At 39.0% G+C, this 12,210-nt stretch overlaps 1 protein-coding gene across 19 annotated transcripts in view; it reads left to right on the top strand.

Annotated features, from left to right (window-relative positions):
* Nucleotides 1-12,210, top strand: part of FOXP1 (forkhead box P1) — a 508,113-nt gene that overhangs the window by 480,399 nt on the left and 15,504 nt on the right. For 17 of the 19 annotated variants that reach the window (XM_054033886.1, XM_054033882.1, XM_054033884.1 and 14 more), the window contains 5 exons: nt 2,379-2,580; nt 2,681-2,760; nt 3,360-3,461; nt 8,596-8,717; nt 10,670-10,739. In XM_054033886.1, coding sequence (XP_053889861.1) covers nt 2,379-2,580; nt 2,681-2,760; nt 3,360-3,461; nt 8,596-8,717; nt 10,670-10,739 — 576 coding nt within the window. The remainder of the gene's footprint in view (nt 1-2,378; nt 2,581-2,680; nt 2,761-3,359; nt 3,462-8,595; nt 8,718-10,669; nt 10,740-12,210) is intronic. The other 2 variants (XM_054033896.1, XM_054033889.1) reach the window with 1 other exon arrangement.

Below are 12,210 nucleotides of genomic sequence, written 5' to 3'. Positions count from 1 at the left end.
ACTTGATGCAGATTTGCTTGCAGTTATTGGACTGTTAAAATGTCCATTTAGAAACTGAGATTAAATACAGCAGATTGTATTTCATGGTGAGACCTGTCAGTTGTACTATTCTGGTCATTATTACTCCTTTTATTATGTGTAATAGATGGATAATAAGGGGATATCGCTATATGTGTACCCCGATCCAGTGTACTTAAATCTAAACAGGCCACAAAATGACTTGGTTTCACTTTCACACTATATTGTATAAGTAATATTTAAAAACATGAACCACACCCATTTAAATACTAACACAGCAGGTATACTTTGAGCTGCATTTATTTGTTCACTTCATTGCATGATTCTTCAGGAACTCAGGACATAGATTTTATTGCCTTTTCTAGTCTCCTCCTCTCACCCCCACCCCCATCCCCCCAGTAGGATCATATAATCCTACATTTCCTTGAAATGTTAAATATTTTCCATTCTGAGAAGAGACTTTCTAGCTTGTAAGCACCTGCATGAAGAGAGGTGTGTTTGCAGATTTGCTTCTCCAACGCTCATTTCTTTGGATCAGTACTTTAACTGACCGTATACGCAGTCCCATCTACAGAACACTGTGTTATCCTGTGGAGGCTAACATTTCCTTGAGCGTTTTGTATTTCACATTCAAAACAGAGAAGCAGGAACAGTTTATGTATTGTTCACTTGCACCCTTCTTGTGGGTTATTGGCGTATTGTGTTGATATCCGTTCTATAACATTAGAAATCTTTTTTTCCCCTCCAAGTTTGTTTTGGACAAATTCTGTTATTTATTTTTTTTAATCAGCGAGCAATTATTGGTAGCTACTAATGTTTGAAACATGCTAATGTGAGTGCTCTTATCTGGTTACTTTCATGTCACGAACAATAATAACGAATCCTATGCATGTTTTGGGGCATGTCTTTATAAGAACATAAGAACAGCCCTACTGGGTCAGACCGAAGGTCCATCTAGCCCAATATCCTGTCTTCTGACAGCAGCCAATGCCAGGCGCATGCCTCAGCTTCATTTGGCAGTGTTTAATGTCAGGCAAAAAATATTAATTGCAAATAAACAGAGTGAAATCCTGACCCCTTTGAAATAAATGAGATTTTGTCATTGATTTCACTGGCGCCAGCATTTCACCCAGAATATTGTTCACAATCAGGGCCGGCTTCAGGCACCAGCTTAACAAGCAGGTGCTTGGAGCGGCCAAGGGAGAGGGGCGGCACCTACAGCAATTTGGGGGCAGCAGGTCCCTTGCTCCCTCTAGGAGCGAAGGACCTGCCACCGAACTGCCGCCGCCGATCGCGGCTTTTCCCCCCCCACAATTGCCGCCGCCGGTCGCAATTGTGATCGCGGCTTTTTTTTTTTTTTTTTGCTTGGGGCGTCAGAAATACTGGAGCTGGCCCTGTTCACAATAATGGCAAGTAATGTGGAAGTACTGAAAGGAGCCCTTTTCTCAGGCTCCCTTTTTGATGGAGCAGTTTGGGATCTTACTGTTTATTTAAAGTACTTCACCAAGAATGGCCCATTGCAATGAAGCATCTTGTTTCGAATGGTGCCCAAAGAAAGGGTCCATGATACACATGCACACTGATGAAATAAATAGAAGTGCATGTTAAAACCAGTTACGTATGGCTGTCCGTTCTTGGGGAAGTCACATTTTAAAGCCTGCTTGTGGCTAGCTGTCATTTTATTACATGCTTGTAAGTATCTGCAGGTAGCACAATTGCATTCCACACCAAGGAGAGAAAAGAACAGTGTCATTTTTTGCTGGGCTTAATGACTGCAGTATTTCATGCAGTGTGATTAATTAAATTATTCTGGAGTTAACCTATTCTGGGATTTGCGTTTAAAATGGATGAACGGAAAAAGCCCAAATGCTGTACTGATCTTCCATTTCTTCCTAATGCATTCCTAACAAAGCATTGTCTTTATTTAAAACCTGATGTCTTTGAGGAAATATCCAAAAACAGATCAGTTGCAGAATATTAACATGTAAATAAGAGATGTGTAGGTTTTAAATTGCAAAACAGTGGAACGAAAATAAAATATTAAAATGAATATATACAATGAGGTGTTGTTTGAAAATTGGGGATTTTTGTCCTAAATCTTCAAAGCACAGAGCAAGCACTTTTGTTTACTGGGTTGCAATTTTTTTTTTTAATATATCATGTAGACAATTATACATTCATCCTCGTGTTGTGGCTTTTAAAGGAGGTGTTACAGCTAAACAAGTATTTAAGATACATTCTCTGCATTTAGTGGTCACAAACACTATTAAAGCTGGAAAAGATTTTCATAATTCTTAATTTGCAAGAAATACAATTTCTAATAAAGTTTTTCTCACCCTCTTTTCTCTCCCCCTCAACAGCTGAATCTGGTATCAAGTGTCACACTGTCAAAGACGGCCTCTGAGGCTTCTCCACAGAGCTTACCTCATACTCCGACCACCCCAACTACACCCATCACTCCTGTCATCCAGGGACCTTCTGTCATCACTACCACCAGCATGCACAACGTTGAACCAATCAGGAGGCGGTGCCCTAATAAATACAATGTGGCCATTTCTTCAGGTAAATGACTGTCGAAGGCAAAGGCCATTATTTGTTTTCTCTTGGAAATTGCAAAGGAAGCTTTGATTCTGATATTAACAGAACAATTACTCTTATTTAGCAGATCTTGCTCAGAACCAAGAATTTTATAAGAACGCAGAGGTTAGACCACCATTCACGTATGCATCTTTAATTAGGCAGGTAAGTTGTTCTCGAAAACCACATTTCGCTCCAAAATTGTCTCTATACATCCACCCTATAGATTAAATAGATTTAGAACCCTTTAATATGCAGGCATGCTCAAACCTTTTCTATAAGGGTTTTGAGAACTGCAATATATAACATAATTGCTTTTGATTAAGTATTACAATACGATGTGATTATTAGGAAATTCATTTCACACAACAGTGAAAATGAGCCTGTTTAAAGATGGCAAGTCAATTATCACAAGCTACAGTAATCTCTGATCCCTAGAATTAATCTGAGCTCTAAATAATTACTGAGCTTTAATCAGCTAGTGAAATGTTTTGCATTTCTCTTTGATTCTGCTTTATGAATGACTAATAAATTAATATTTCTGTAAGGAAACAGAAATAAAAACTCAAAACAATTAGATAATTCCATTCTGAATCTTGCCATTGAACTGTTAAATACAGCCATTAATCTTAAAACACATTGTGAAACCCTCCTTTGAATTTTTGCTCCAAATCTCATTTTTTTTAATCCGTTAAGGTAAAAGTGTAGGTGTGTTTGCTGGGAGTTTTGTCATAAATCATCATGCATTTTATTTGCTTCACAAGGCTATCCTCGAATCTCCAGAAAAGCAACTAACACTAAATGAAATCTACAACTGGTTCACACGAATGTTTGCTTACTTCAGACGCAATGCAGCGACATGGAAGGTAAGGTTTGCACCATGTATGCCTCTTGCCTTTGATATTTGACATGTACAGAATAGACATTGCTGATGACATAACAAATTGTAATGGCATATGGACATTAAAATGTAGATCGGCTGTTTTGACACACACAGGGTGTCTTATCCGCAGGAACAATTTGATATTTGGCAGAAAAATTCTTCTGCCTTTGAAAACCACTAATTGAATCCCCATTATTGGCTTTTATGTCCTGTGATTGTGCCACCAGTTGATCTGTGTGATTTCTCCTAGTAGTGAAAGTCTAGCTTTTCATCTGGAACATGTAGGAAAAAAAGGGTGAAGATATCGTGTCAGTACAGGTTATACAGTTTGTCTTGTTAGTTACACAGCTCTTCATTTTTCTAGCTGTGTGACCACAACAACCATCTTTTCCAAGGATGTATAGACAAGTTATTTCTCAGTCAATTGGTACCTGACTAATTTAACATTCCAACTTGTTATAACCTTCACTGGTTTATGATGACACCAAATAGAAGTTAATTTGGCATAATGCTAAAGAAGCAAACCAAGAAAAAAACATTTAATCTAACAGACACAAGAAACTATAAAAATTTGATGCCTTACATTCTTACAGTAGGGTTCTGTTGTTCAGTTAGATTTTTTTTAGATATTTTCCATTTTCACAGCTACCCCTTTCCCTTGTGTGAGCTGTTATCATAGCAACTTATCCACAGTAGCCTCTAGAGGTGGTGTGATTACTACTGGAGGAATCAAATAACAGGATCTTACACTGAAGTAAAAATTATATCTCGGTGCTTGTAGTCTCTGTTGGTCCAGGTAACCCAGTAGTTCTTGAGCAAATTGCCTCCACACCAGCAGATCTGATAAATGTCCCCTATACCTGCTGTTTTCTTTCATTTCTTCTCCCTTTGCCTTTCTTATTCTAAAACTCAGGACAGTTCCTTCAAAGGATGGAGTTAGAGAGGTCTTCTGCTTCAGTGGTTCATTGGAAAGTTTATTGTATTTCACTTGTGTGCTTTTGCTCCTCAGTGTTCCATTGCCTTTCATTCAAATGCCTTGGGGCAAATTTGTAAATTTCAGTACCACCTCTCAGACCTCAGTCATCTGTACCTAGGAAACGCTCTGAGATTGGTGCTTTGATTTCTGCACCTTAGTTGAATAAGTTGAACAGTGTTTCATCTGCAGTTTCCTAAGTATTAAAAAAGAAAATGAATTTTCCTGAATTAAAGTTCTTTTCAAGGACATTTTGACAATGTTACTGTAGAAAAACAGTTTGGTTTCAGAACACTTTCAGTGGTGTACACTTCTTTAAAGATTACAGAACCAATGTGTTCCCGATTTTAAAATGAAGTATACACGTTTGTATATATACATATGTACAGTGGAACCTTCTTAGAGTCAACCTGTTCTAGACATGAAAACACTTCTTTAAATCTGAGTTCTACTATCCAGAGCCTGCTTTTTCAAAGCTCTAGTTTTCAGTTTTCTGTTAGTCCTTTGAGCAAGATTCTTCTTCACACACATACCTCGAACACCCCCCATCTTCTGTGGCTGTGGCAGCCCTATAAAAGATATGTTTGTCTCCTGCTGCTTGAGTGACTCCAGTGGAACTTTTCCATAGCTGCAGGAGAAAGGGCTCTAGCAAGAATTCTCTTTGATTCTTGCCTGCAGCTATGGGGGCAGCCACCTGGCTAGACATCTCATTAGTAAATGTGGCCACTTTTTGGAACTGGTTTTGTGCATTATATAAGATCCGCTCTAGACGCTCACAAAAGTCACGGGCAGTGAGAGCCATGCTTGCAGCTCATGCAGCATACTGGAACCTGATGACAAAAGAGGTGCCTATGGCAGAGAAGGCAGAGAGATGTCTTACTGGAGAGTCCCACAGGTACAAAGGAGAAAAGGTGCATTCCCAGGGAGATGTTTATCCTTGTGAGCGCACCAGGGACCCCCGACACTGTGTAGGTGTAAAGTGCGTGCTCTTACAAAACAGCAGTAGGTTCCATCACTACTGGCAAAATGGATGTCCACTTGAAGTAATTTGGGGCCTTCACGCTGATGGCTGCTCAGATTAATGCCAGCCTTCAATGACCGCAGGTGGCTGAAAACACAGCCCAGGATTGGTTTGACGTGAAAGCTGCTCGGGTTCTTCACAGGCCCAAGGGTCTGACTGAAGAATCAGAATAAATCTGAATTTGTGCTTTTGTGCTTCAGGCCCATCTTCAGTAAATGCTCAAATATCACTCTGGCCACAGTGTAGGATAAGGATCTGGAGTGGGTGGGTACACCTGAGATCTTTTTTTTTTTTTTTTTTTTAAAGAAGGAAAAAAGAACTTATAAATGAAACACTTCACCAAATGTGGCACAGCAGTGCCTGAGCAGTTATTAAAATAACAAACCCTTTCATTTAGTACATTCAAGCATGTTCAGGGTAATTTTTTCTGAAAAAGTGGCTTGCATACAAATATTTTTTAACGAGGTAAATATATAATCTTACAATAATAGTGCTTAATTTTTCTGTTAAGCAGAGCGCTAGAAGAACATTCTGAACTGGTTCTGACAGGTCAGAGGCAATGTCTGTTTGCTTGGTTGTTTTTTGGAGTAGTAATCTGCTGCAACTGAATTGCAGCCAAGAGGCAGAAGATGCAGGTGTGGCTTTGAAATAAATGTTGGGGGTATTGTTCAGATAAAACTGTTAGCTAGCAAGAATCCAGGAGCAGGAAAACCAAAAACAATGATCCTCTATAAACTCACTAAGCAGGTGGTCAGATATAAACATGGAAAGCTAAGGCATCTTTCCCCAAATACCTTACAAATATTTGATTTATCTGTGTAAGTATATTCAGTCAAAGCCTGATCCAGTCCTCCTAAAAGTCAATGGCAGGACTCCCATTGGCTTCACTAGAGCAGGATCAGATCGTAAATGATTTATCCAGCATTAGGCATATTTAAAGAAGAATGCAGATAATTCTGTTCAATTGTTTATACAGAGACTGTTTACAAACTCAAAGCATCCATTTTTCTGAATTTTTCTGTCTGCATTTGATCAATTGCCTCATGAAGCTACAGTATTACTTTTCACTGTGTGGAATATTTGTAACCATTTGCAAAACTGATCCAAAATCTATCATCATTATTTTATATTCTGTTACAAACTTGAAAATGTTCCCATTTGCACTGGAAACTTCGTTTGGGTTACACAGATTTAAACCCCTGTCCTGTGTCAGGTTCCCCTAGCAGGCCACTCTGCCAATCAGGAGGACTTTGTTAGCTGATCCCAGTGCAGGAGCAGGGGTGCAGATGTAGTCAGCCCAGTTTCTATTGAAATGCATGAGAAAAATGTCCATTTTCACGTGTTTTCAATGTCAAAAAGAGCCATTGTGCCCAACGTTTCACACATTATGAAATGGGGAGGGTGCAACATGTCAGACCCCAAACAAATATTGTGACTTTCTCAGAGATTCAGCAGCATCCCCTGTCTTGTCCAGAGGAAAAAGTCACTCAACACTGATTTCCCCACCAGCTCGCAAACACATCAGCCTGGTGACAAAGTAGAGAAGCTTAAGAAGTATGTGGACTTAGAACTGCAGAAATGTGACATGCCCCCTAAGCACGGGATCGAGTACGTAAGGCCATATTCACATTGTGCTGACCTGTTAAGAAGAGAGTCCATATGCTGAATCGTTGCTATTATGAGTGGATAGGTTATGGGGAGATGCTAACTACACAGAGAAACTGCCTAGCAAAAGTAACAAAAGGCTCCCAGCCCTCCCCTCACAGATGCACACACACTGCCTCTTAATTTACATGACAAATGCACTCTGCATAACCTTTGTTTGCGCAGTGATTTAGACATTCCTGATTAGATCTCCTTTCATCATCCAGACCTGATGTTCGTAAACAATGTGTTTAGTCTCCTGGTTGCCTAGATTCATGCCTATGTGTTTGGCATTGCGCCTGCTAACAAGTCAACCAGATTGACTAGATCAGTGATGCCAAGGCTGATGGATGTAGTTTGTTCGCCTGCATGTTTCCAGCAAATGGCCCGCTCCCCTTCTTCTGGTCACTGATCCTCTTTCAGTGGCAATGCAGAGGCACTAGAGAACAGGCTTCATTACAAATCTGAGTGGCTTTACCGCTGTGTAGTTGCTCACAAAACTGGGGGTGGCACACACTTGCTAACTAACAAGGTATTCAGTGCCTTTTCAGGTAGAGCAACGACATAAAAGACACAATTGATTTTGTTTGTGTGAGAAGTGTCTTACTGTGTCATGCTTAGGCCAAAGTCAGAGGATGTAAGGGATCTGCTGATTCCATCCTGCAGAAGCACTGGATTACATCCAACAGAATTGGGTCTGACCATCAGAAACCTTAGCTTGGGAATGCCCAATAAAGGAGCCTAGGAACCATAAGAAAAAAAACATGTGTCTCTACATGTGGGGAGATTATCACTTTGTTTTGAGAGCCCTCCTCATGCATGTACTTGGCAGAAGCTCAGTTCAATCAGTACAGTAGCCTGCCAGAAATGAGAGCCAACTTCCATATATGAGCATGCAGTGGAAGACATGGCTTGGTGCACTGTGGTGTTCACTAGGGTGCTATTTGGTGTGAAAAGAGGTTCAGCACCTGATTCACATTAGTCCAGCTGTGGGAAACCACAGAAACCCCAGCTCCAATGCCTCTTTGCCAAATTGAGCCCTCTGTAATTACATGAAATTCTTTCTCTGGTCTTTTAAACTGTTTTCTTTTTCCAGGAGTGGATAAGTTTCCATTACAAACTGTGTACTTGTTTTGAAAGTATCTTAGAAATGTTACTCTTAACTGTATATGAAATATGCTGTTACCTGATGTGTGTACCTAAAATGATGGAGGTTCTCATTCCCACCGTGAATAATTGACAAAATAACTTGAATTCCTAATCTCGGGTTTGAGATTTTATTTTTATCTTTGCAAAATAAGATCTTAAACGTGTAAAGATCTGGTTTGTTGGGGGAAGGAGGGTGAGGGTTGGGTGCGGGGAACGGAGTTATCTTTGCAAATAAGGACTGTCGAGCTGACTGTGCTGCTGTTCTTGGACAATGATGAGTATTTTCTCATAGAAAGTTTTTGAATGTTTTCTCTTTTATACTTGCTGCAGAATGCAGTGCGTCATAATCTTAGTCTTCACAAGTGTTTTGTGCGAGTAGAAAACGTTAAAGGGGCAGTATGGACAGTGGATGAACTAGAGTTCCAAAAACGAAGGCCACAAAAGATCAGTGGGTATGTCCACCATGTTTGAACTTCTTAGCCTAGCTTGGATCATGCTTACAGTTTAACGTAGAGGCTTTTGGCTGCTAGATGGTGTTAGACCAACACAGGTGGTTTCACATTGTTTCAGTTAAGGGAAACAAAGAAAAGCATCTCATCACTACTGTTTGTATGCCCACCAGTACCCTTGCCCCTGCTTGCTTGGTGTTTGTTGCATCACATGCTAGTAGCTTTTAGGTGGCAATGCATATTAACCCTCACAAACCATTTGCTTATGCTTATTGCATTTTATTTTCTTTTTCCTTTTCCCTGTATTTGATGTCTGTTCTGTCCCCGATCCCGTGTCCCTTTGTTTCCACTTCATCTCCTTTGCTGCTGCTCTTGTCCCAGGGTGCCATTCGCACCAACCTCTCCCTGCATAAGTGCTTTATCAGAGTAGAGGATGAGTTTGGGTCCTTTTGGACTGTTGATGATGAAGAGTTTAAACGTGGCCGTCATATTCAACGAGGCCGTCCTCGAAAATTCTGCCCCGATGAAAACTTTGGCGAGCTTGTTGCACAGTAAGAGCTTTTACTTGCTTTTATTTTTTTTTTCTGCTGTTGCTTTGCTTTGCATGATCTACCCATCTCATGTAGACTTGCATTTCATGAACCCGTGACCTCACCTTTGCTGCAAAAGAAACTAAATGTTGTGGGTTTATATATGTGTTGCGCTTGTTCCTGCCCTAATAATGCAAATGCCTAGGATAATGCTTCTTTGACATGTGTTGTAAATTTGTTTATAATGCAATGTAGACTAAAAGGTACTGCTCCTAGAGCAGATATACTGTACAGTTGATTATCAAGAAGGTTTTTAGGCAAACTAGATTTGGATTATTTTCTGTTAGATTCAGTTATATGCTTTGCTTCACAATTCTTTTAGCCCAGAAATACAAGTCGATATTCCTCAAATAAATAACTGAAATGCCCCCGAAGTATTTTGACAATGATTACTACAGTTGGACCTGTAGTAAAGATTACAAACAACAAACCACCCTCTTTCTAAAATGATCACTTTAAAATATCCCGAAGGTTCCCAAGGCAATTTTGTTTCCCCCTTAGTTGAAGACCACCTGTCCAGGGCAACTGATTTTTGCTGGTCTCAAGGATGGTCAGTGTAAGACAGTTATTGTGTTCTGTTTCAAAACAGAAACAAAATTGTATTGTGGATGATGTACATTTTTGGGGTTGTCTGCCCTGGACCTTCCCTGGCTAGTACTTTTAGCAAGATTTTTCAAAAGTGGGATACTTTTTTATGAGTGCTCCCCTGACTCCGAGTGGCATCTTTCATGTTCCCTACCACTTGGTTATAGTGCCACAATATCTGCCATTCCATCTCCCCTCCATCACCCACAACAAAAATGCTTTGGGCTATTGGATAGCCAAGCACTCTACTGTGCTGTCGGAGATTTGTCCAGCAGGAAACAATACAACTCTGAAAGCAAGAATTCTGAAGCTCCTACTTATCAAAATTCTACTATGCAGTTATGGATGCCAGTGATGTCAGCTACTACATAAGTCAGCCAGTGTACGAGTTAAGAGTCCATAATGCTTTTAATGGTGATCTCCTTATTATGGACCTTTTAGGTAGTAACTTACTTTTGGATAGGAAGAACTTTGGAAAAATTCTGTTGGATTTCTGTAGAAAACAAATGCTAATATATAATATTTCAACAGGGCATTAGAACATGAGATGCTGTAGCTGTTAGAGATTTAAATAATGGGCTTCCATATTTAATAAAGGCAAATGCAAATATGGTAGCCATACAACTAAAACATAAAAGTTTTTAAAAAAACAGAAGAGAACTTTTATAGCAAACAACACAGTTTGTAGTTTTCTGGTGTGGGAGGAAACATAACATGATGGAAACGCACTAAGATGAGTAGTTTGCACTTAACTCTACTTTTTATGTTTTTCTTATGCAGTAACCCTTCTCTTATTAAAAACATACAGACCAGCCACACCTACTGCACACCTCTCAATGCTGCTTTACAGGTAAGATTAATGGCTGTAGCAAATATGCAACAGAGGCATGTGTCTTCCCCACTCATTTCAAAATATATTAGCCTTGCTCTAATTAGATATTAAATTTTAATTCCGTTAAACTTTTTTCTTAAGTGCATAAAGCATCATAGTCCCTGGAGGCAAACACATATCAGGCTGCTTCAGCATTAGCTAGATGCTTAGCATTTTGAATATTGTGGCAAAAAAATTAAAAGTTCACTTATTAATATTTATCAGCAGTATCATAATTTCCATCCTCTTATTTCAGAATTTCACTTGAGGCAAAAATACCACAAGTGTAATTACTCTAGCACAGCTATTAATGTGCTGAATGATAGGATACTGTATCACATGACCTTCTATTGTTCATGGCTTTAAAGGGAAAGCAGATCATTTCTTCCCCCTCCCCACCTTCTTTTAAGGACTATTTTTTTCATATTTTCTGTTGTTGTTAAATAACAAACATGTAGTTCACTTTGTAAAGAAGAAGAGAGATGTCAGAAATGATAAAGAATATTTAGATATTTCACAATACCGGAATGATGTGCAATATATATGTATATAAATATATGTTCACAATATAAATTTGTGTCTGTATCTGAAACATCTTTTGTGTTTTATACAAAAGAAATACATGTTTTTCTCATTCTTTCTCTGTGCAAATTTCTAATAAAATTATTGGTGTCCGGTTCAAATGTCCCCGGTGAAGTCAGTATTCACTATAAGAACCACTGACATAAGTGACAAGCATTTTGGTATTTTGCCTACTAATTACTATGTGTTTTCACACCTTTCCACACTGTTTTCCCCAATCGCTACAAAGGCCTTAATCTTGCCATGAGATCCTCACATGCAGTAGCTAATTTCTGGATGGAGCCCCAAACATCCATAGAGAACCTTCCCAAGATGTTCATCAAAGGTTAAACTCAGTGCAGTGGATTTAATGTGGTGTTTGGGCAATTAAATGTTGTGGAAGATTTACTAGCTTTGCAATCTAAGCAATTTATTTATTTTTAAAAACAAGAAAACAGATTAATAGGAGAGAAGTGACACTGTGCATTTCTCCTAATTATTTCAGTTAATGCAGTAACTTCTGAAAAGCAAATGAAAGCATGTTTAAATGAAGCAACTGTAAATACCGTTCATTAGTAACTTATTTTCCCGTGAGCCTTGTGAAGTGTGATTTTTAAAGACTGCTTTGTCTGTTGAATAGTGTTAAGATTACAAGCACATTTTACATTCATGAGGCTGAAAGGCAAAAATGAAATGATCCTGCATTCCTTCAGATTGTTAACTATGTGACTAATTTCAATTAATATGCTTATCATACAGAACAGTTCATGTCTTCTTTCTAAAACATGTGTTGTTGTTGTTTACATCTTCTTCCATTCTTGTCTTTTGTGATATCCTCAAAACTATTTTCATTTTCAGGTTTTTTCTAGGGAGTAACGTGTATTTGTGT

Source organism: Malaclemys terrapin, chromosome 7, assembly GCF_027887155.1.
Source record: "Malaclemys terrapin pileata isolate rMalTer1 chromosome 7, rMalTer1.hap1, whole genome shotgun sequence".
In the NCBI taxonomy this organism is placed as follows: domain Eukaryota; kingdom Metazoa; phylum Chordata; order Testudines; family Emydidae; genus Malaclemys; species Malaclemys terrapin.
This window is presented reverse-complemented; position numbering and strand designations above follow the sequence as displayed.